At 41.9% G+C, this 24,361-nt stretch overlaps 1 protein-coding gene across 1 annotated transcript in view; it reads right to left on the reverse strand.

The window, feature by feature from the left end:
• Window positions 1–5,283: 5,283 nt before the first annotated feature.
• The window catches only part of SLC22A16 (solute carrier family 22 member 16), a 42,769-nt gene continuing 23,691 nt past the window's right edge, over window positions 5,284–24,361 (reverse strand). Inside the window, exons 6-10 of the mRNA XM_036247751.1 lie at window positions 18,663–19,194; window positions 14,666–14,793; window positions 12,287–12,396; window positions 10,994–11,093; window positions 5,284–5,462 (exon numbers count right to left, since the gene is read on the reverse strand). Coding sequence (XP_036103644.1) covers window positions 5,325–5,462; window positions 10,994–11,093; window positions 12,287–12,396; window positions 14,666–14,793; window positions 18,663–19,194 — 1,008 coding nt within the window. The 3' untranslated portion in view covers window positions 5,284–5,324. The remainder of the gene's footprint in view (window positions 5,463–10,993; window positions 11,094–12,286; window positions 12,397–14,665; window positions 14,794–18,662; window positions 19,195–24,361) is intronic.

Here is a 24,361-nt window from a genome sequence, read left to right on the forward strand (position 1 = left end):
AAGAGGAGACAAAGAAACATGTTTCAAATTTTAAAAAAACATGAGAAATCTCCAGAAAAAGAACTAAATGAAATGGAGGTAAGCACTCTACCAGATACTGAGTTCAAAACATTGGTTATAAGGATGCTTAAGGAACTTAGTGAAAACCTCAACAAAGAGGCAGTAATCATAAAAAAGAACAAAGAAAGCCTGGCCAGTGTGGCATAGTGGATTGAGCGGCATCCCATGGACTGGGAGGTTCTGGTTCAGTTCTCAGTTGGGGCATGTGCCTGGGTTGTGGGCTTGATCCCCAGTAGGCAGTGTGCAGGAGGCAGTCTATCAATGTTTATATCTGTCTCCCTTCCTCTCTCTCTCTCAGAAAAATCAATAAAAACATATTTTTTAAAAAAGGACAAAGAAACCCATAAAAAAGATCCAGACAGAAATGAAGAATACAGTAGACGAGATCAACAGCAGATTAGAGGAAGCAGAGTATTGAATCAGCTATTTGAAAAGCAAAGTAGCAGAGGATATCCAACCAGAAGAGCAAAAAAGAAAAAAGAATTTTAAAAAATCAGGATAGTTTAAGGGGCCTCTGGGAAAACATTAAGCACAATAACATTGGTATCATAAAGGTACCAGAAAGGGAAGAGAGAGCAAGGAATTGAGAACCAATCTGAAGAAATGACGACTGAAAACTTTTCTAACATGGCAAAGAAAATAGGCACACAAGTCCATGAAGTGCAATGTCCAAAACAAGATAAACCCAAAGAGGCCCACACCAAGACACAACTTAATTTAAATGGCAAAGTTTAAAGACAAAGAGAGAATCTTAAAAGCAGTGAGAGAAAGACAGTTACCTACAAGTGAGCTCCCATAAGACTGCCGGCTAGTTTCTCAACAGAAACTTTAAGCCAAAAGAGAGTGGCATGAAATATTCAAAGTGATGAAAAGCAAGGACCTACAACCAAGATTACTCTACCCAGCAAGGCTATCATTTAAAATGAATGAGAAATAAAGATCTTCTCAGACAAGAAAAAGCTAAAGTAGTTCACCACCACCCAACCAGCATTACAAAAAATGTTAAAGAGACTTCTTTAAGAAGAGGGGGAGCCCTAGCTGGGTGGCTGAGTTGGTTGGAACATCACCTCCTACATCAAAAGGTTGCAAGTTCAATTCATGGTCAGGGCACATACCTAGGTTGTGGGTTTGATCCCCAGTCGAGGCACATACAGGAGTCAACTGATTGATGTTTCTCTCATATCAATATTTCTTTCCTCCCCCACCCCCCAGCCAGTTTGCCTCAGCAGTAGAGCGTCGTCCCTCAGACCAAACAGTCGTGGGTTTGATTCCAGTCAAGGGCACGTACCTTAGTTGTGGTTCAGTACCCAGCCTTGGTCGGGGTCGTGCAGTAGGCAACCAGTCAATGTGTGTGTGTGTGTGTGTGTGTGTGTGTGTGTGTGTGTGTGTGTATGTGTGTGTGTATGTACCCCACTCTATCTGAAAATAAAAATGGAAAAAAAAATTATACACACACACATTTTTCTCCCCTTTCCTCTCTCTCTCTCTAAAAAATGAGTAAAATCATATCCTCAGGTGGGGATTTAAAAAATAAGAAGAAGAAAAGGGAGAGAAAAGGAACATAAACATGAATAAAAGGCAATAACTATGTACCTATCAATAATCACTTTAAATGTAAATGGATTAAATGATCCAACCAAAAACATCAGGTAGCTAAATGGATGGAAAAAAAAGACCCATATATATGCTGTCTACAAGAGATCCATTTCAGATCAAAAGCCACACAGACTGAAAGTAAAGGGATAGAAAATGGTATTAATGCAAATGGAAACAGATAAAAAGCTGGGTAGCAATACTTATATCAAACAAAACAGACTTTAAAACAAATGCTAGCTGTGACTGGTGGGGCTCAGTTGGTTGAGTGTCATCCCATGAACCAATAGGTCACCAGTTCAATTCCCAGTCCGGGCACATGCCCAGGTTGCGGGCTCAATCCCCAGTAGGGGGCATGCATAAGGCAGCTGACTGATGTTTCTCTGTTATCTTGTCTCTCTCTCTCTCCCTCTCCCTTCCTCTCTCACTAAAATCAATAAAAACATATTTAAATTTTTTTTAAAACAACAAAGGCTATAATAAGAGACAAAGAAGGATAATACACAATGATAAAGGAATCAACCCAACAAGAGGATATTACCTTTGTAAACATATATGTACCCAACGTAGAAGCACATAAATATATAAAGCAAGTCTTGATGAACATAAAGGGAGAGATCAACTAATACAGTCATAATAGGGAATTTAACACCCACTGATATCAATGGATAGATCTTACAGACAAAACATTAACAAGGAAACAGCCTTAAATGACACATTAGATTGAGAATATTTAATTGATATTTTTAAAGCATTTCCTCCCAAAGCAGCAGAATATACATTCTTTTCAAGTGCACATGAAATATTTTCCAGTATAGACCACATGTTAAGACATAAAACAAGTCTAATAAATTTAAGAAGATTGAAATCATATAATCTGCTCTGACCACAGTTAGAAATCAATTACAAGAGAAGAAATAAAAAATACACAAACACATGGAGGTTGAATAATATGCTACTAAACAATGAATGGGTTAAAAATAATATCAAGAAAAAGATAAACACCTTGAGACAAATGAAAATAAAAACACAATGACCCAAAATCTATGGAACACAGCAAAAGAGGGAAATTCATAGTCATGAAGGCCTACTTAAAACACACACACACACACACAAGAAAAATCCCAAATAAACAATCTTACCTAACACCTAAAGAAACTAGTAAAAGCCCTGGCCGGTTTGGCTCAGCGGTTAGAGCATCCACCTGCGGTCTGGAGAGACCTGGGTTCGGTTCCCGCTAAGGGCACGTACCTGGGTTGCAGTTTGTCCCCGGCCCTGGTTGGTCGTGCGGGTGGTAGCCACTCGATGTGTCCCTTTCACATCAATGTTTCTCTCTCTCTCTCTCTCTTCCTCTCTCTCCCTCCCACTCTGTCTGTACAAAAAATGGAAAAATGTCCTCGGATGAGGATTAAAAAAAATAGCCCTGGCCGGTTTGGCTCAGCGGTTAGAGCGTCGGCCTGCGGTCCCGAGAGACCGGGGTTCGGTTCCCGCTAAGGGCATGTACCTTTGTTGCAGTTTGTCCCCGGCCCTGGTCGGTCGTGCGGGTGGCAGCCACTCGATGTGTCCCTTTCATATCGATGTTTCTCTCTCTCTCTCTTCCTCTCTCTCCCTCCCACTCTACCTGAACAATAAATGTCCTCGGATGAGGATAAAAAAAAAAAAAAAAAAAACTAGTAAAAAAAAAAAAGTCCAAAGTGAGTAGAAAGAAGGAACTAATAAAGATCAGAGAGGAAATAAATTCAAAATGGATTAAAGACCTAAACATTAGATTAAAATCCATAAAACTCCTAGAAGAAAACACAGGTAGTAAGCTCTCTGACATGGCTCTTACTAATATTTGGTCTGATATATCCCTTCAGACAAGGAAAACAAAAGTAAATAAACAAATGGGACTACATCAAACTAAAAAGGTTTTGCACAACAAAGGAAACCATCAACAAAATGAAAAGACAATCCACTGAATAGGAAAACATATTTGCCATGCTACATCTGAGAAGGGGTTAATATCCACAATGTATAAAGAACTCATACAACTCAACACCAGAAAATAAACAATCCAATTGAAAAATGGGCCAAGGATCTGAATAGACACATCTCCAAAGAGGACATACAGATGGCCAATAGACAGATGAAAAGATGCTCAACATCATTAATCATCAGAGAAATGCAAATCAAAACCACAATGAGATATCACCTAATACTGTCAGAACAGCTATCAATAAATCAACAAACAAGTGCTGGTGAGGATGTACAGAAAAGGGAACCTTCATGCACTGTTGGTAGGAATGCAGATTGGTATAGCCACTGTGGAGAGTAGTATGGAGGTACCTCAAAAAATTAAAAATGAGCCCAGCCGGTATACCTCAGTGGACTGAGCGTCGTCCCATGGACTGAGAAGTCCCGGTTCCATTCCCAGTCAGGGTCCGTGCCCAGGTTACAGGCTCAATCCCCAGTAGGGGGCACGCAAGAGGCAGCTGATCAATGTATCTCTCTCACATCAACGTTTCTATTTCTCTCTCCCTTCCTCTCTCTCTAAAAAATAAAATCAGTAAAAAAATATTTTTAAAAAAGTAAAAATGAAACTGCCTTATGATCCAACAATTCCACTCCTATATATCTGAAGAAATCCAAGACAATAATTTAAAAAAATATATGCATCCCGATGTTCATTGCAGTTATTTACAAAGCCAAGATATGGAAGCTATCGAAGTGCCCATCAGTAGACAATTGGACAAGATGTGGTATGTGTATACAATGGAATATTACTCAGCCATAAAAATTTAAATAAAATCTTACTATTTACAATAACATGGATGTACATAGAGGGTATTATGTATGCTAAGTGAAATAAGTCAGAGAGAGAAAGACAAAAGTTTCACTTATATATTAAATTTAAAGAATAATAAAAAAAAAACAGAAACAAATTCATAGACACAAAGAGCAAACTGAGGGTTGCCAGATGGAAAGGGAGTTGGGGAGCTGGATGAAAAAGGTGAAAGGATTAAGATGTCAAATTGATTGTTACAATATAGTCACAGGAATGTAAAGTACAGCATAGGGAATATTGTCAGTAATATTGTAATACCTATATATGGTGTCAGGTGGGTATTAGAATAATCAGAGGGAATAAGTTATATAAATGTCTAACCACTATGCTGTACACCTGAAACTAGTATAATATAATGCTAAAAGTCAACTGCAATTGAAAAATAAATAAATATCAGTATCATGGAAAAGGAAAAAGAAAGAAAGAAACACACTCTCACAGCTGACAGTCCGGGGGGGAGGAGGGCGACCCCAGAACAGTCTGGATTGTGTGGTATTCCCCAGGTGGTGAGTGGGAAAGGCTGAGAAGCAATGACAAAGAACAAACATGGAAAAATATTTTGCAGCAACAACAAAGCAGTCTAAAAAATGACCATTCTCATCTTGGTTTTTATTTCTTTTACAATACAATTATTTTAAAACTTTCTTACAAAAATCTTTTTAAAAGATATAAAGGACACACAAGAAATGAGAACAATATTTCTCTAATACAAAGGCATCAAAGTAAACAATATTTCCGGTGCTAGACAGCACACATGGCACATTTATTCACTAAGCCAAAATCCTCTGAATTAATCACTTTTGTTTTGGTTTTTTTCAGCATCAGTATTATTGGTTGTGGGAAATCATTTGCCTGAACTGCCATCTTTTTCCACATCCAGTCTGGTCGCTTCCTCCCAAGTTGTTGCCAGAGGCTTCCCGAGGGTTTCTGGAAGTTTGAGTGTTAGCATTCCACTCACAAAGGCCAAAATCCCAACAAGCAACTAGAAGGAATTTTTAAAAACAGTAATAATAAGTGACACATCAAGAAATAAATGTACCCTTCAGAGAATAATAATTCTGAACCTTTTTCAGAGGGAAACAGAATTGAATTTGACATACCAGTTGACATTTTTATTCCATGATGAGACGTTTGATTACTTGGGCTGGACTGGGAGTTCTTTAACACATCATCTCGGTTTAATCTGACTACTCATTAATTCATTCATTAGCCACTGTGGAGCACCTCCTCAATAAATCCCAATTACTGTCTACATTATTACTCTTGCAGGCACTGTCCTCGGAGCTGCTACACAGAGAAAAAGTCCCTGTCCCATCTTCCCAGACTCCAGAGTCTTGTGGAGAAACCCAGCAACTGAGCCTTGGGTTGGGACTTCATGGTCAGGAATTGTCTTAATCAGCCCTGTCCCTGCCCCAATAATCAGTAAGCTATCAATCAGCATTCAGTAAATGATGGGGAATGAATGAATGCATACATGCATGCACCAATGAATGTTTCAATGAACCAAAACTAACAGAATTTAAGGGGGAACAAAACAAGGGCAATGGAAACTAATTGCTGCTTTGAAGGGGGGGAGGGTCCATCTGATTTCCTATAAAAATTCACTATTTCTTTACTTTCCAGATTTTGACACATAAAAGGCAACCTTTTAGACCAGGTGTTTGTCTTTAAAAATGCAAATCACATTAAAAATTAAAGTCTAGATATCTATTTTCTATTGATCATTATGAAGACGTTGGGTGGATTTTAGAACTAGCTCTTCATACAGTCTGTAAAAATGTGTTCCGTCCTTACATAATTTAAATTCCTGTAGCAAAAAATCTGCCTGGGAAGAGCCCATAAAAATAACTTAAGGCATGGTTTTTCTGATAAATCGACATTCTTGGAGCTCTTCCAACCTCTGAGAATGAGAAGATGAAACACACAGTGCAACTGAGTGTGACAGGATGTGAGGCCACATCAATAACAGACGTGACCTGGGAAGCCAGCTTTTTATTTTGTTTTACGGAATGCTGATAATCTGGTTCTTAGAAATACATGAGTAAGCCTAGAAGCAGCAGTGAGATTTAAAGTGACACTCCAGAAGGTGTTTAAAGGCATTTTCTGGTGCCTCAAGACTTAGCAGGTATAGCCCCTAATGTATGAAGCCCAGAAGAGCCCTGCATCAGGGTCTGAAAAACACTGAATACACCTAAACAAGAAATAGAATCAAATGGAAGATCCAAGGCAGACTGGATATTTCTTTATAGCTTGGTAGAAAGAATAATAGGCAATAAAAAGAAAACCATAATCCTCCATTCTCCCCTCCCACTCTAAACAGAATACTTGGTAGAGGAGCATTTCACCCCCTTTAGATCCCACTGCTTCCCTCCCCCTCCCTCCCCCTTCCCTCCCCCCTCCCACTTCCTCCTCCCTCTTCCCCTCTGCCTCCCCTCCCCCTCCTCCCTGTCTTCCTCCATGAGCAGACCTCCCTCCTCCCACATATTTTTTACCTTCTCCTTGTCTCTGGCTAGTAAAAATAAAAGTTCTCAAGCCTCTTATAATCTCCAAACCCACTCTGCCCAGTAATTTGCTACCTAGGTGGCCCTGGGCAAGTTACCTGACTTTTCTGCTCCTCAGTTTCCTTATCTGTAAAATGGAAATAATAATAGTGCCTGTCCCAAAAGACTGTTGAAAGGATTAAATTAAACAACATGTGTAAGGCACTTACAACAGTGTCCAGCCCACCGTGAGCAGTTAATGTTATCTTTTAAAATAAACAAAAAAGAGGCCCTCTGTTTGGGCCCACACCCGCTGCAGCCTCTGGCCGCCCTCTCCACAGCTGCCCCTGCTACCCCACCCCCCCAACTCTCCTTCCTCCTGCCCTCAGCATCCTGGCCCGCCGCCACCCGCAGAGGCTGCTCTTCCCAGGCCAGAGTCCTGGCGGCCAAACTCAATGGATGTCTTCCTGTCCTGCTCTTTCTTAGCCGCTGTCTTCTCCTGCCCCCTCACCGCCTCTCCCCTGGAGTCCTCGCCGCCCTGGCTGCTGCGCCTCAGCCTCGGCCCAGACTCTTCCTCCCCACACCTTCCATGCTCCCAGGGTCTGCTCTTCAGCTTCCCTCACTCCCTCCTCACCTTCACATAAGCTGACTCCTAAATCTGTCCCTCCAAATCTGTCCCCTGAGCTCCAGACCTGTAAAGGTATCTGCTCCCGGGTGCCTCACACTCCTAGCATACTGCCCTTTCTCACACCCCCCCTGCCCCTGCTCCTGCTTCCCTCCAGCCTGAGAACCATTCTGGTATCTCTCCAGCTGCCCTCTCCACCATACCCAACAGGTCACCAGGTCCTGTGGATATACCTTCCCCATCCAATCCTCTCAAACTCACCTTTACTCCAAATGCTTTTCCTTTCTGACCTCTGAGACCCCTGCTCATCTCTCCAGACTTATCTCCTGACTCCTACAACCCACCCTGGGTGTTAGCAATAATACTCGCCTCCAAATCCAGACTGGCCAGGTTCCTTTTCCCTCTAAGCCTTTGCTTTTCTGTTCCCTCTACCTAGAATTCTCTTCTCCACCACGCTGAGTCTTACTGGCCCCTCAAGATACAGATTAAAGGCCCCCTCCTCCAGGAAGCCTCCCCTCTGGCCTTAGCCGGGGCTGGTAGCCCTCTCTTAGGACCCCAAAACCCCCCCCTTTCCCCAGTGCAGCCCTCATCTCTGGGGCTTGTGATGGTTTGCTCTTCCACCTTCCCCACCAGACTCTTCCTCTCAGGGCAGAGGCTGTTCCTTTCATCGCTGCTCCTTCGCTCCGAGCACAGGGGTTACCTCAAACTCAACCCCCACTATACTTCTGCCAAATGCACTGAAGAATACAGAAATGATATGAATTAGGTGCCCACTTTTCTTTAGACTACTGGACAATAACGGTTGATAATAAAAGCATCAGAACGAGTGATTTCCATGTGCTTCCTTTCAAAAGAGAAAATACAAACTTGTCTTCCAGATTAGCATTTCCGTTCCTCAAAATGAAAATGCCGGCTCCCTGACAGTTTGACATCCATTAATAAGCTCAATGAGAAACTGAATAAGCTATTTGTTTTACTCATTAAAAACAAGCAACGCCTGTTGTCTCCAAAGGGAGCACATTCATAGAATATTTCTGCAAACATGCACAAGACCCTGCGGACAGAGGTCATCTTGGGAAAGGGACGGGGTGGTCAGGGTCATGGCGGGGGAGGAGCCTGCTTCTCTGCAATCCCTTTTGTACTGTTTGTTGGTTTAACAGGGTAAAAGGCATGGTATTTAGATTTGAATCGAACCTCTGTCACCTTAGAGGTGTGTGACCTTGGGCTGATAACAACTTCTGTACATTAGTGTCCCTGTCTGTAAAAAGGGAATAGCAGTAAGCATTATCTGTGTTCTATGAAGACTAATTCTCGGAAAGCACTTAGAAAAGAGCTTGTCATGCAACAAACACTATTTAAGTACCTGTTACATAAAATTTTTTAAAATCCCTTTTAACTAGTCCTTAATTGACCCTTACAGATGTCTTTTAAAAATATATATTTGGGCCCTGGCCGGTTTGGCTCAGCGGTTAGAGTGTCGGCCTGCGGTCCTGAGAGACCCGGGTTCGGTTCCCGCTAAGGGCGCGTACCTCGGTTGCAGTTTGTCCCCGGCCCTGGTCGGTTGTGCGGGTGGCAGCCACTCGATGTGTCCCTTTCACATCAATGTTTCTCACATTCTTCCTCTCTCTCCCTCCCACTCTATCTGAACAAAAAAATGGACAAATGTCCTCAGGTGAGGATAAAAAAAAAAAAGAAAGAAAGAATTATGAAGCAAGCACATCACACTCTTGATCACCCACAATGAAACAGTGCTCGGGTCCCAGACGCTTCTCCCCCCTCTTCACAGTGGTCCCGATTTAGCACTTAGCCTTTCTGTTTTCCTGGTTTTAGTATCACTTATTATCACACACCAAAAAAAAAAAGATACATGGAAGTTTGTCACGGAGGATGGGCGAGGAGCACTCCACGGAGCAGAGGTGTGTTTTAGGAGGAGAGTGGGTGGGGGTGAGTGTGGAGAGGAGGGCGAAGTGTGTGAAGAACCAAAACAAACCAGGTTAGATGAGCAAGGGTTCCACCTGGAAAGGACTCGAACTGAATCAGGCAGAGTTTGGGTTTTATTCTGAAGGGGAGGGGGCAGTTGGAGCAGAGCTGTGGTTCAGCAAACTGTTCTGGGGTGGCGGTGGAGGACAGGAAATGACCAGGGGGGCAGGAATTGATGAGGAATTAAACCGGAAGCAGGCCATCTGGGACGGTTTTGAGAGAGAATGTGAGGACTTAGTGTCCTGGATCAGGAGGAGATGGGGGAAGAAAAACAGGATAAATAAAAGGTGATGCTCAAGTGTCATGCTGGAGGCCACTGACTCCTAATCCAAAGTGGAAGATAGAGAAGGAGGAAATTTAAGTCACCAATCAGCTCAGTTTGGGAAACAGTGAATTTGTTGTAAGACACCCAGGGAGAATAATCCATGAGACTGGTGGAAACACAGGGCTGTGGCTTGCAAGATAAGTCGTAATTTAGGAGAGGCACCCCTGCAGGGACAGGAAAGACGGCCAGGATGGTTCTTGGAACAGGAGTCTATTTCGGAGGCGATCAGAAAACAAAAGGGAAGAACTGAAGGAGACCGAGAGGGAACAGCCTAGAGAAAGCTACAGCGAAGTTCGAAGTTCGAGAGGCAGCTTGGAGGAAGGAGAGGACCAGCAGACCCAGGGCTCTCCCCTAATTCTCTGCAGCACCTTGGGCCACCCCCAACCCAGACACGCCCTCCTTCCCAGCCCCTTCTCCCCCACCCCTCCCAATCTCCCACCTTCCTCCTGACCAGAGGGCCTTATTAAACCCAACTAGAACAGTGCTCCACATAATTTCCCAACCTCTCAGGCTCCCCATGAAGAAATCTGCAAAGCAAACATAACTGCTTTCACTCTTCATAACCAGGCAAAAAGCTCACACTACCAGAGCCAGAGGCAACCGGTTTTTTATATCTAAAAACCACAGATACCCAAACCTCTCTGCCAAGCACCACAGACCCCTTCAAGGAACAGGCAGCCTCCAGGACTCTCCTTGACCAGCAGGCCGCAGTGGGAAGGCAGAGGCAGGGACTGCGGCGGGGGCAGCCTGCACGTCCAGGTGGAGGAGCATAGGCTGGGCTGGGCCAGGTGATCAGGCAGAGGCACTGAGTGACCCCAGAGACCAGAGCTCTCCCTTTGTGGACCCAGCTTCATGACATGGGAGGAGAGGCCCTTCCCTGGCAGGCAGAGTAGTAATGTACAGCTCATCAGTGGATGGAAGACAACTGGCCAACAAGGAAACAGCAGCCACCACCCTACTTACCGATTGGTGAGCTGTTAATAAGGTTCTTACAAACCCCTATCATTGAATTATAAATTTGCTTCCAGTAAATAAAAATATAGAAGGCAATTAGCTGGTCTGCCTCTCTGCTATAAGCAAGGTGCTATAAGCTGATTAAATACCTGGGGCATGAAGATCCAAACGCTGGAGAGGTAGATGCAGAGCGGGGCTATGATGCTTCCAGCTCGGGACACCATGCTGCCGCTCCCCATGGCCTGCGTCCTGAAAACAAGAGGACAGTTAAGACAGACAGCAGCAGGAACAGAAGACAAGTAGACACATGGCACAGAGAGTGATGGAACAACTTCCTGTAACCCCTGTGCACCCTCAGCAAAGAATAATAAAACTTAAGCTTGGCTGAATACACTTGGAAATAATTTTACTTTAATTTTTCAAGAATCACTGGTAATTTAGATCCACATTCTGTAAAACAGTGGTACATGCATGCATATAATTCAAGACTAGAAAAGGGTAAACCATTCTTCATCTGGTATGCAGATGAGGCCCTCATGTATATCCATTCAGTCTATTATTGAAGATAACATTAATATTCTAGAGCAAATTTATTTGGGGTAGGGAATGGGAATTTAGGATAACAAAAGATTTCTATCTATGGAACATTTTATTTTATTTTTTTAAACTTAAGCAATATCTCAATGTGCTTTCTCTTTAAGAGGTATTTAGCCCTGGATGGGTGACTCAGTTGGTTGGAGTGTTGTCCCATACAACAAAAGGTTTGGGGTTCAATTCCCTGTGGGGTGTGTATGGGAGACAACCAATCAATGTTTCTCTCTCACATGGATCTCTCTCTCTCTCCCCCCCTTCCTCTCTCTATAAAATCAATAAAAGCATATCCTTGGGTGAGGATTTAAAAAAATGAATTATTTTTTAAAAAGGTATTTAAAGAAACCTTATAAAATATCTAGCAGGAAGGAAAGAATGTGCTTTTAATGTATCTTTTCTTAAGCCAACGAGAGAGACCCCAGGGGAAACCAACCTGCCAAACACCTTAATCTTGGATGTCTAGTTTCTAGAACTGTAAGAAAATAAAGTTCTGTTGTTTGACCCTTCTAGCCTTGGCATTTTGCTATGCAGCCCTGGCAAACTAATACACCTGACATAGGAGCCTCAAGCGGCCCATCCTGAGAAAATTAGCCTGTGTCATATGGACAGTCAGTGTAAGTCAATTATATTCAAGATTTAAAATGTTTTTAAGATAGCAGAGTGTTATTTCGAACCAATTTCTTTACTGTCCTTACTAGTGGAGGTTTAGACAAAGCCTCAGATTCAGAATTAACATCGTGTAACTTCCCCATAACTCAGAGCTCAAGTCAGGTCTATGAAAATAAAGCATTCATACTCAAAGGCTAAATATAATGAAATGAAATCAAGTGGGAAAAACAGGTCACTCTCACCTGATCATGGTTGGATACAGTTCTGCTGTATAAAGGTAGATGAGGCCAAACGCTGAGCCTATGGCAAATTTTCCAGCCATAGTTGTCACCACACTCCAAACATAGTAATCCTGAAAAAAATATTACAAAATAGACCATCACAAGTAACATTTTAAAAGAAAAATATAAAACCTCAAAAATTATTATGTAAAACTTTTTAACCCTCCAGTATTTTTCGGAAAAATGAAGAGTTTTATTTTTCTGTTTGAATTTATTTTGTAAACTCATCTCGTGGTCTGCAAAAGCTTTCTGTCTTAAAATTTTAGAGAAAGTTTGACTGTGCCTCCCTACCAGCCCTGGAGAGTTCAAATTACCAAATAAGGAAAGAATGTCTCTTGGGAAAGCTGCTTTGGAACGAGATCCGTCCAGACATGCTGAGTCCACCAATAACTGACCTACTCCTGGAACTGAGCCAGCGGAATAAATCAAAGAGCCATAAGAACAATTTGTGCTCTTTGCAGCAGTAACCCTGTGGCTTATAAATTACCTTCAGAAAATAATTTGAAAGTGATAACTGAACCATTAGTATAGCCTCTCCACCACCCCACCACCCTTAGGCTGATGCGTTCGTTCCTCAACAGCAAAGCCTCGGTTCTGCCTTCCCTAACGTGTCCCACCTCCAGCAGTGGCTTCCAAAGACCTCCCACATTCCACCTCTTCTCTTCCCCCTTATCTGCCCGCTGGATGTGAGGCCCAGAGGGCTGTGGAGTTCATGTGTTGAGGATGGCAGTGCCTCTGTCAACCTGAGGCCCTGAATGACTCCATGGAGCCAAACATCCTCTCCTCACCACTCCCACTGCTGCTGACCAGGCACACCCACAGCAGACTTTCTGTGAGCAAGCTACAGACATCTGTTCTGTGAAGTCACTGAGATCTGGGGATGCCTCTATTACAGCAGCTAGTGTCACCTGTCATCTTAATTACTATTGTAGACAATATTTGTTGAAGAAATTACCGTGACTTTAAAAAATATATATATATTGTGTTAGCACTACCATTTGGGGAGAAATTTTATTAGAGAAGAAAAATTTGTGATTAGGGCTTAGTGCTCTGTTTCTGGAAATCCCCATCAGCCACTTTCTTACCTTCCCCATTACTGCTGTGGCTGAACCACTGTAGATCTTGAAGGCTCTGGGGTTCCCTAAATCTTCACCAGCTCAAAGGCAGCTGCCATTAACTCAACAAATATTACAGTTAACTACTTAAAAACACAAACAAAAACAGGTATGGACGAAGCTCCCTCAAATTAGTGGAGACCTCCCCATCCTGGGTTGTTTGTTTCATTGCATTCATATCAGTTGTATATTGACCACCTGGAAACTTCAGTTACACAAACATTTGACTCACCAACCCTGATAATTCAGTGAAGCAAAGTATCACCATAAAAGGAAGTCACTGGTTAGCTTAAATGCATTGTCAAACAATATTCAAAACTTAAAATACCTTGTGCAACATATTGAGATACTATTGCTTAATAAATTATATAATCGCTGGAGAAAATTATATAAAACATTGTAAATACTGTTATAGTGACTATATTTTTCAAACAGAGAATGAAAATACAGGTTCTGATAGCCTTTTGGGGAGGAAGGAGGAGCACATCTGGATGCGAGAAGTGTTCTGGAGATGAAGTTCACTGAAATATGGGAACGGGAACGTCGTCTCAGTAGTTTACAGCAGTGCTTCGCAATAAGAAACTGCATTTTTAAAAACACGCTCCTGGGGGACTCATGCATACTAGAAATTGCCAACTACTAATCTATCACAATGAAAAACAAAACTAAACAGGAACAATCCTGAATATTATATCCTTCGGATGTTACCTTGGCTCCTACACTGTCCTTGATCACTCTAGATAAAATAAAATAGCGCACAGGTGTGCTCCCTACCATGCACAGTCATTCTCTAGCCTTCTGGAGAATGACTTTGATATGGTATTTACAGAAACTTGATTCACTTTGTCTTCAGCGCCTAGAATAGCACCTGGATAGGTCTTTGTTGAATGAATAAATGTTTGAGATGATGGTCACTGGGAGGTACCTACTTTCCTCACTCACTGTTGTGTTTACAAAATACTGGCCACCTCTGGGGAGTAGGATGATGGGCATTTAAAAATATATATTTCTTTTTTCCTTAAGATTTCAACAATGAGCTTGTACTACTTACATAACAGAGAAAGAATGATTTTTTTTAAAGAAAACATCTTGCTAAATATTATGTATATACTCTGTCCATATATCTGAATTGATCTTCATGCTGACTGTAATAAACTAAAAATTCTCCCATCAAACTGTCATAGTATAGCTAACCATTCCCTAAATAAAACATAAAATAACTCACCTTGGGAATCACCATAATCACACCACAGAAAACTGCACTTGAAATAAGGGAGATGATCAGAATATTTCTTCTCCCCACAATGTCCATCCCCAAGCACACGAAAACATAGGCAGGAATTTCCACTGCACCTGTCATTGAGCAAAAGGGCCTCTATAAGCCACAGTATCCAACTAGACAAGGGACCTTACTTTGTAACCCATCCCCCAAAAGGAGTGATCAGTAGTATCTCAGCCTCCAGGAGCCTCTAAGAACTATCAACTGCTTGAGAGGCAACACGCCCCACCACCTTTAAACTCCTTGAAGGTGTTTCTAATGCTAATATAATCCCCCCAACACTTATCACCTGTCCTGCCAAACTGCAAGCTCCCCAGAACACAACACAGTGCCTGGAGGGCAGGCCTGTTGAATAAATAAATAAGCAAAAGTAATAAACAACATGGATAATTTCTGATCTGTGGTTTCTCCTGCTTGACAAAAGTAGGAGGGAATTTTTGTAGCAGTAACTTCAAACTTAGAAACTAAAGTAGAAAATCCAGTGTCAAAAACTAACAATAATTGCTTGCAGGATTTTAAGCCTAAAAGTAAACATTTTTAATCTAATAGGAATCACCTATAGAACAGGGGCTTTGTTTTGGACCTCTTTTTACTCCCTCACAACAAAAATTACAGAGCTGAATCCATAATTGACATAAAAGCCCTTCCCTTGAAGAACCAGTCTGGATCTTAGCGCCAGAACAAAAAAGCCATCAGCCAGAACCAAACAGGAAGCAAGAACGATCTCTCAGCAAAACTAGACCCAACAATCTTCCTTGTATTCAAAGTTCCGTTCGTTCCTCCTTGTGCAGCGCTTCTAACCTCAGGACACTGCATACCACTGCCCCTCAGGGTGCTGTGCATTGGCCATTCACCCACGGAAGCTTGCTTACAGACCTAGAGGCTGGTCTGGGTCTAAATGTTGCCCACAGGTTCCAGAACATATCATAAAGGGTGGATACATATTTTCAGAAATCAAACTCAGTTGCAGCTGCTCAGAAAAAAACTGGCTAGAACAAAAGCAAAAAATAACAACAACAACATTTTGAGCCCCATTTGAGAGGGTCTCTCTCATTAACGTGAAAAAGAAACAGCTCCGGACCAAATGCCTCCCTTTCACAGACGCGGCCATCAGGTCCATGTGTCCAAGCCAGGACAGTAGATGCATCGATTACTCTACCTTTTTTTTTTTTTTAAGAGTTTATTAAGCACTTTTCAAGATCAAATAAGACAGTGATCTTCAAAAGAGCTTCCTGGGAGAAAGCCTGGATTATTATCCCTACTTGACAACTAAGAGTAAATGATCTGAGCCAAGTGGGTAAGTGACAGCTTGGGAACTGGGAGAGAGGTCTTGGTGAGCCGAGGCCCTGCCTGCAGCTGCCCTGTCCTACTACCTTCCTGCACGTCGGGCTCCTCGCTGTCCCCTTACAGCATGTGTGTGAAGCCACCAGACACCCTCCTGGAGTCTAGCACAGCTGGGTAGGGACTGGGAAACAGCTGAAGAGACCGTGGCAGTGGACTACACTGGTTTTCCTCCAGTTGCTGCTTCAGGATACTGACACTACATCTGATTTCGTTTGGCTATGTCGGGGATAGAAACGGGGCAAGCAGTGAGGCCCGCCCCTTCCGGGATTAGGATAATGGCTCATTACTTTCTTCACTTTATAACATGTAATCTGTCTCATCACTTGGACCCCATTCTGTTCCTATCTGCACGTAACCCCACAGGTTACTTATCACCTGCAAGTAGCACAAAACCAGAGCTGAAGTTCCCACCAGCCCCAAAACATCGCAGGGATGAAAACTTGTTCACAAATTTCACAGCGTGGAAGTACCAGTCAGCAAGAGGACAACGGAAAGGGTAAGGACGAGAGAAATCCAAGACGGTAGAAAACATAAAACTGTATAGATTTGTCTTAGAAACATTTTTATAGTTATGAGATTGCCCAGTTTCTTGAAGATGTATATCTCCATCAAAATTAAGAAACTATATCATAAAGATCTAAAACCCCAGCTTTCCTGAGCTTCCCCAGACCAAACCCCACCCCCACTTCATTCTCTTATCATTTGCTGCTCTATTCTAGGAATACTGCTTCATTTCCCAAACTGATATATAGTATGGGGATGAAGTCAATATGGGCTCTTTCTACAAACTTGCTGGTTTGCTCAAAAAGAGAACAAAGGGCCCTGCTGGTTTGGCTCAGCGGTTAGAGCGTCCGCCTGCGGTCCCAAGAGACCCAGGTTCAGTTCCTGCGAAGGACGTGTACCTCCGTTGCAGTTTGTCCCCGGCCCTGGTTGGTCGTGCGGGTGGCAGCCACTCAATGTGTCCTTTTCACATCGATGTTTCTCTCTCTCTTCCGCTCTTTCCCTCCCACTCTATCTGAACAAAAAAATGGAAAAATGTCCTCAGGTGAGGACTGAAAAAAGAGAGAGAGAGCAAAGGTCATTTTGTGTTTTGTTTTTCTTAAAATGACTTCCCTCATAATTCCTACTGAGCTGTAATAAACAAAAATAGACGTGTCATCGGAGCACTTCAATGAGATTTCTACATATAAAAATTTTAAAGCAAGATTTGCCCTGGCCAGTTTGGCTCAGCAGTTAGAGCATCAGCCCACGGACCAAAGGATGGCAGGTTCGGTGCCTAGTCAAGGGCACATACCTGGGTTGTAGGTTCGATTCCCGGCCCTAGTTGGGGTAATGAAGGAAGCAACCAGATACACTGATGTTTCTCTCTCTCTCTCCTTCTCCTCCTCCTCCTCCCTCGCTCCCTCCCTTTCACTCTGTCTAAAAATCAATGGAAAAATATCCTCGAGTAAGGATTAACAACAACAACAAAATATATATATATATATATATATATATACACATATACATATACATTTAAAGCAAGATTTTTCCGAGGATAGTATCAAGCACAAGCAGCCTGCATGGAAATGACCATGAGTTAAGACTAGATGAAAAAACGCAGATAGATTTCTACTATTTCTCTCATGTTTGGCATGAATTTGGTTTACCCTAGGAGTCACACCTCAAGTTATCACAGCAATATCTGAAGCCAGTTTCAACCTGCTACTAAAACAGAAGAACCACACATCAATTATAGCCAGATGTATTTGTTATTTTACTGACTAAAATTCCTAAAGGACATTTAAAGAAAGAAAGAAACCAGAAGGTTTCCAAGACATACTACATTTTAAAAGGAAAACAACATACAAAGAGCAACATGCAGTGAATGACCTCACTTGTGCTAAAATACAAAACATTTATCTGCACAAACATGGAAAGAGACATGAAACGGCGCAAAACCAAACCTCATAGTAGTGACCCCTAAAAGAGAGATCTGAGATGGCATGGGCCTAAAGGAAGGAAGCAAGCAAGGAGAAGAGGCAGAAAAGAAGAGAGTGACTGAATTCGTCTGACTATTCGCGTTTTTTAAAAAGAAAATACAGGGTGGGCAAAAGTAGATTTACAGTTGTGAGTATGTGCCCAGACGGTTTTGCTCACATTGGTCAGTGAACCAATGAGTCGCAGGTTTGATTTCACTCAAGGGCATGTACCTCGGTTGCAGTTCGTCCCCAGCCCTGGTCAGGTCGTGCGGGAGTCAACTAGTCAGTGTGTCTCTCTCACATCAATGTTTCTCTCTCTCTCCCTCCCTCCCATTCTATTTGATGATAAACAGAAAAATATCCTCGGGTGAGGATCAAAACCAAAAAATACAGTTGTGAATATGTGAAACAAAGTTTATTCTTGTATTATTATTTACTAATTATTGTAATATTTTCAATACGAACAACTGTAAACCTACTTTTGCCCAACCCTGTATACACATGTGTTACAGTATAATAACACTACCAGAAACCATAATCATGTAGCTGGCAGTATTGTTCCTGGTAGAGAAAAAGACAATAAAAACACAGCAGAAATGTCATTTCATTGTTACAGTAAATATAATTTAACTACTTACCCATGAGAAAGAGGTTTAAATATTCATTGCCTCCTAAATTAACAGAATTTAAGGAGAAGCTATAGAATCCCAAACACCCTGTGAACCAAATCAGCCAAACAATAAGTGTCCTTGTTCCAATATTCCAGTCATAAAACAGATCTAATAGGTTGTGCTCATTAACTTCAGGAGGCTTATTACCAACAGGACCATATACATCTGGTGATAAAAGTTCTGACAGTTGACAAGTGCTTGCCCTATTCCACTTGGCCATCTTATCAACCACTATTTGTGCTTCTTCATATCTTCCCTCTGAAAGAAGCCAAAAAGGTGTCTCTGGGAGCATCCAACAGCATAAGACAAAGGGGAAAGTCACTGTGGAGAGGATTATCTGATAGATCCACCAGGTCCTGACCAAGTAGCCAGTCAAAGCTACCACCATTGTTCCTATCGCAAAAAAGGAATGCACGTGGATGGATGCCCACGTCCGAGCCTTCATGCCAATCAATTCTGTCACATAGACAAACACCACCACGAGATAGCCACTTGCAACCTGAAAAACAAAAGAGGGAGGGTGGTCCACATTTAAGGTCACATTTATAACTCCTGAGGGATCTGATCTCTCTGCAAATCACACATAGGCAAGAAAGAAAATGCCAAAGAATTGCTTTCTGGAACCCATATCACATTTATAAAGGGGCATTTAATCCAATCCATCTTCTTTAAATGTGGTCCTTTCATCTTCTTCCACATTCTCCACCCTCAATGGCAAAACTTGAGAGGTTATGTATGAACAAATGTTAGACACTGTCTTTTGTTTCACTTAAATATTCCTTTGCACTGTGAATTCATTGCTCAGCTCCTTATAAGTGTATATATCAATTTATCTATATGCAGGTGGTCCTTATTATTAAATCCTAAATTTTAAACAGGAACAAAAATTATGGTAACTAGTGGGAAGAAAAAAATATTTGACTAAAACTTTATTCTAACAGGCAACAAAGGAAAAAACAGACAAATTGGACTTCATGAAAATTTAAAACTTCTGTGCATCAGAGGACACCATCACCAGAGTGAAAAGGCAACCTACGGAATGAGATATTTGCAAACCATATCTGATAAGAAAAATTATTCAGAATATGGAGAGAACTTCTAAAAACTCAACAAGCAATTAAACAATCCAATTCAAAAATCAGCAAGCAAAGAACTTGGATTTCTCCAATTGAGCTATGCAAATGATCGATCAGTGTCACTAATTGTTAGGGAAAGGCAAATCAAAATCACAATGTGATACCATTTCATAACCATTAAGATGGCTATCAAGGAAACAGAAAATAACAAGTGTTGGCGAGGATGTAGAGAAATTGGAACCCTTGTGCCCTACTGGTGGCAATGTAAAATGGTGCAGCTACTAAGGAAAACAGTATGGGCATTCCTCAAAAAATTTTAAATGGAACTACCATATGATCCAGCAACCTTCTTTGGGTACCTTAGCCAAAAGAATTGAAAGCAAGGTCTCAAAGAGATATCTGTACACCCATATTCATAACAGCCTTATTCACAGTGGCTAAAATGTGCAAACAACACAAGCATCCATAGTCAGATGAATAGATAAGCAAAATGTAGTATATGCATACAATGGAATATTACTCAGCCTTGAAATGGAAGGAGGAAGAATATTCTGACACAGGCTACAACATGAATAAACTTCGAGGACATTATGCAAAGTGAAATAAGCCCATCACAAAAAGACAAATACTGTGTGACTGCATTTATATGAGGTACCTAGAATAGTCAAATTCATTGAGATAGAAAATAGAATGGTGGTTGTTAGGGACTAAGGAGGGGTAGAGAGAATGGGTAATTTTTTTTTCCTTTATTGATTTTTAGAGAGAGAGAGGAAGGGAGAGGGAGAAAGAGATAGAAAGAAACATTGATGAGAGAGAACATCAGTGAAAGAGAAATCAACTGGCCACCTCCTGCATGCACCCCCACTGGGGATTTGGCCCACAACATGGGCATGTGCCCTGACTGGGAATCAAACTGGCAACCTCTGAGCCATACCAGCAAACTGTTCAACCACTGAGCCATACCAGCCAGGCAGGAATGGGAAATTATTATTTAATGGGTACAGAGTTTCGTTTTGCAAGATAAAAAATATCCTGGAGATGAATGAGGGTGGTGGTTGCACAACAGTGTGAATGTGCCTAACATCACTGACCTGCACACTTAAAAAGTTAAGATAAATTTTATGTTATGGGGGGAGCAGCAGGTGAGATTGCACAGAGCTCTGCCGAGGCTAGTGTGGAGGCGCACGTGGGCTCAGGCCTCCGGGGCAGTCTGGAACCACGGAGGGCCCCCTACCTTAGTCCCCAGGGCCAGCTTGGATTGGTGAGGGCCCTGATGGGTGAGGTCTGTGGCCCCTGGAAACTCAGGCTGAAGAGCGGCAGCAAGAAAGGAGTTGATCTCCACAAAGTCAAGCAACAGCCCCTGCTCTTCTCAGCTCCCAGACTCTTGGCTGTCAACAAAAATGTGCCTGGCAGGAAAATAGAAATCTTCTCTTGGAGAGAGAAAAGAACTGAGATTTTGACATGGGAAATCTCCCAAGGAATAGGACCAGCTAAATGATCCTACAACGAAGACTATAGTCAACAAGCCACATGGACATGGACAGTTTCTAGTCAACTTTCGGGTGGACAACTTGTGGTTTGAGCAAACCAGCCAGGGAATACCAGAAGGACCAGGAAAGCCTCTGCTATGGTCGACATGTTCAGAAAATAAGAGAAGCTGCTACATTCATAAAAGAAGAATGTGGTGCTGTGTTAAAAAGAAAATATTCAAGAGAAAAAAATGGTGGCAGAGTGAAAGGAAGCTACACAGACAATCTCCCAGGACCAAACAGGAATTACAACTAAAATAGACAAAATGTTGGAAAAAAAGCAACAGAAAAGCAGCGGGAAAGGACCATATAACCAGGGACACTGGCAGGATCTGCGGAGGTGCAAGAGGGTGGTGGGTTGGGAACCCACAGACAGCAGTGCCCTTAGCTGTGAGCAGCGCCCTCCAGGTTAAAATCCCGAGCCCGCTCCACAGCACAGAGGGCCAGGATAGAGCACTAGATTGACTACAGCCACTCACCTTGGGCTCCAGGAAAGGGAGGGCGAACTTGACTGGAACTCAGTGGGGACACCCAGGATTTGGAGGGCACTCAGAGTTTTTGCTGAGTCACAGCCACAAATGATAGTGGCCAGCTAGCTCCTTCCTGGAGCTGTGGGGAGAAAGAGCAGCCCCTCCCTCTGAGATTCAGCCCCCTCAAGGTGAGCCAAAGAAATGCAAATTGAGGCTTATTAACAACCAGCATCTGTCCCACCCTCTGGAAATCCTCTTACTCAAAACACCAGCGCTACATTCCAAGACCATAAGTAACTGAGACTAATAGCCTCCAGGCAAAAAGCTAGAGAATAACTGAACCTTTCCTGGGCTTGAAAATCTACCCAGGACAGTAAGACTTGACAGTGGTGTTTAACGTGAGCCCTCCCATACTCATCCAAACCCAGTAGAGGGAGCCACAAACAGCAGAACACCAACACTCACAGGGAAAATTTGGCAGTCTCCAAAACCCACTGAGACAGCCAAAATGATGAAACAAAGAAACAATTCCCAAATGAAAGAACAAGAGAACTCTACCGAAGATGAAATCAATGAAATGCAGTTAAGCAAGTTATCAGAGGTAGAGTTCAGAGCCATGATCTTGAGGAAGCTCAACAGCATGAGTAAGGACATCAACACCATGAATAAAGATATAGAAACACTGAAAACCAAACAAGTGGAAATGAAGAATGACATAGCAGAAATAAAGAACACATTAGAAGGACTAACAGAATAGTCCTTAACAGAGTAGAGGAAGCTAAGAACCAGATCAGTGAATTAGAAGACAGGGTAAAAAAAAAAAAAAATCAACCAATCAGAAAACCAAAAGGAAAAAACAATTAAAAAACAGGAAGACAGCCTAAGAGAACTGTGGGACAACTGGAAACATAATAACATTCGTATCATAGGAGTCCCCAAAGAAGAAGAAAATAAGCAAGGGTTAAAAAATATATTTGAGGACATAGTGACAGAAAACGTTCCTAACTTGGTGAAGGAAGGAGGCATTCAAGTTCAAGAAGCACAGCCTTGGCCAGTTTGGCTCAGCAGTTAGAGCGTCGGTCTGCGGTCCAGAGAGACTCAGGTTTGGTTCCCGCTAAGGGCGCGTACCTTGGTTGCAGTTTGTCCCTGGCCCTGGTTGGGTCCTGTGGGTGGCAGCCACTTGATGTGTACCTTTCACGTTGATGTTTCTCTCTCTCTCTCTCCCTCTTGCTCTATCTGAACAAAAAATGAAAAAATGTCCTTGGATGAGGATAAAAAAAAAAAAGAAACACAGAGAGCCCCAAGTAAGAAGAACCCAAACAGGCCCACACTAAGACACATAATAATTACAAATATGTTGTTTACCAGAGACCCACCTACAACAAAAGACTCACATAGGTTGAAAGTATAGGAATGGAAAAAAATCTTCCAAGGAAACAAAAAGGAAAAAAAAAGCTGGAGTAGCAATATTCATATCTGATAAATTAGATTTCAAAATAAAGGCCATAACTAGAGACAAAGAAGGCCACTACATAATATTGAAAGGATCTATACAACAGGAAGATATAACCTTGGTAAACATATATGCACCCAATATAGGAGCAACAAAATATATTTAAAATCTTCTGGAGAACTTCAAAGGAGAAATTGACAGCAATACAATCATAGCAGGGGACTTCAACACCCTGCTGACATCACTGGATGGATCATCTAAACAAAAAATTAGCAAGCAAACAGAGACTCTAAATGAAGCACTAGATCAAATGAATTTAATAGATACCTACAGAGAATTACACCCCAAAATTACAGAATTCATATTCTTCTCAAGTGCACATGGGACATTCTCAAAGATAGATCACGTGTTAAGGCACAAACTAAGTCTCTACAAGTTCAAGAAGATTGAAATCATATCAAGCATTTTCTCAGATCACAATGGCATGAAACTAGAAATCAATTTAAAAACATGGAGGCTAAATAGCACATTATTGAACAATGAGTGAGTTACCATGGAGATCAAGGAAGAAATTAAAAACTTCCTGGAAACCAATGAAAATGAACACACAACAACAAAATCTATGAGATGCACCGAAAGCAGTTCTAAGAGGGAAGTTCATAGCACTACAGGCCTACCTCAAGAAACAATAAAAATTTCTAATAGACTACCTAACCTCACAACTTAAAGAACTAAAAAGCAAACAAAAAGAAAACCCCAGAGCAAGTAGAAGGAAGAAAATAGTAAAGATCAGAGCAGAAATAAACAATATGGAGACCAAAAAAAAACAATTCAAAGGATCAGTGAAACAAAGAGCTGGCTTTTTGAAAAGATAAACAAGATTGATGGACCCTTAGCTAGACATACCAAGAAACAAAGAGAGAGAAGCCAAATACACAAAATCAGAAATGAAAGAGAAGTAATAACTGACACCACAGAAATACAAAGGATTGTTAACAAATATTATGAACAATTATATGGCAACAAATTGGACAATCTAAGTGAAATGGGCAAATTTCTAGAAACACATAGTCTCCCAAAACTGGACCAGGAACAGATAGGAAACTTGACAGACCAATAACAACTAAGGAAATTGAAG

Source organism: Molossus molossus, unplaced genomic scaffold, assembly GCF_014108415.1.
Source record: "Molossus molossus isolate mMolMol1 unplaced genomic scaffold, mMolMol1.p scaffold_m16_p_8, whole genome shotgun sequence".
Taxonomy (NCBI): domain Eukaryota; kingdom Metazoa; phylum Chordata; class Mammalia; order Chiroptera; family Molossidae; genus Molossus; species Molossus molossus.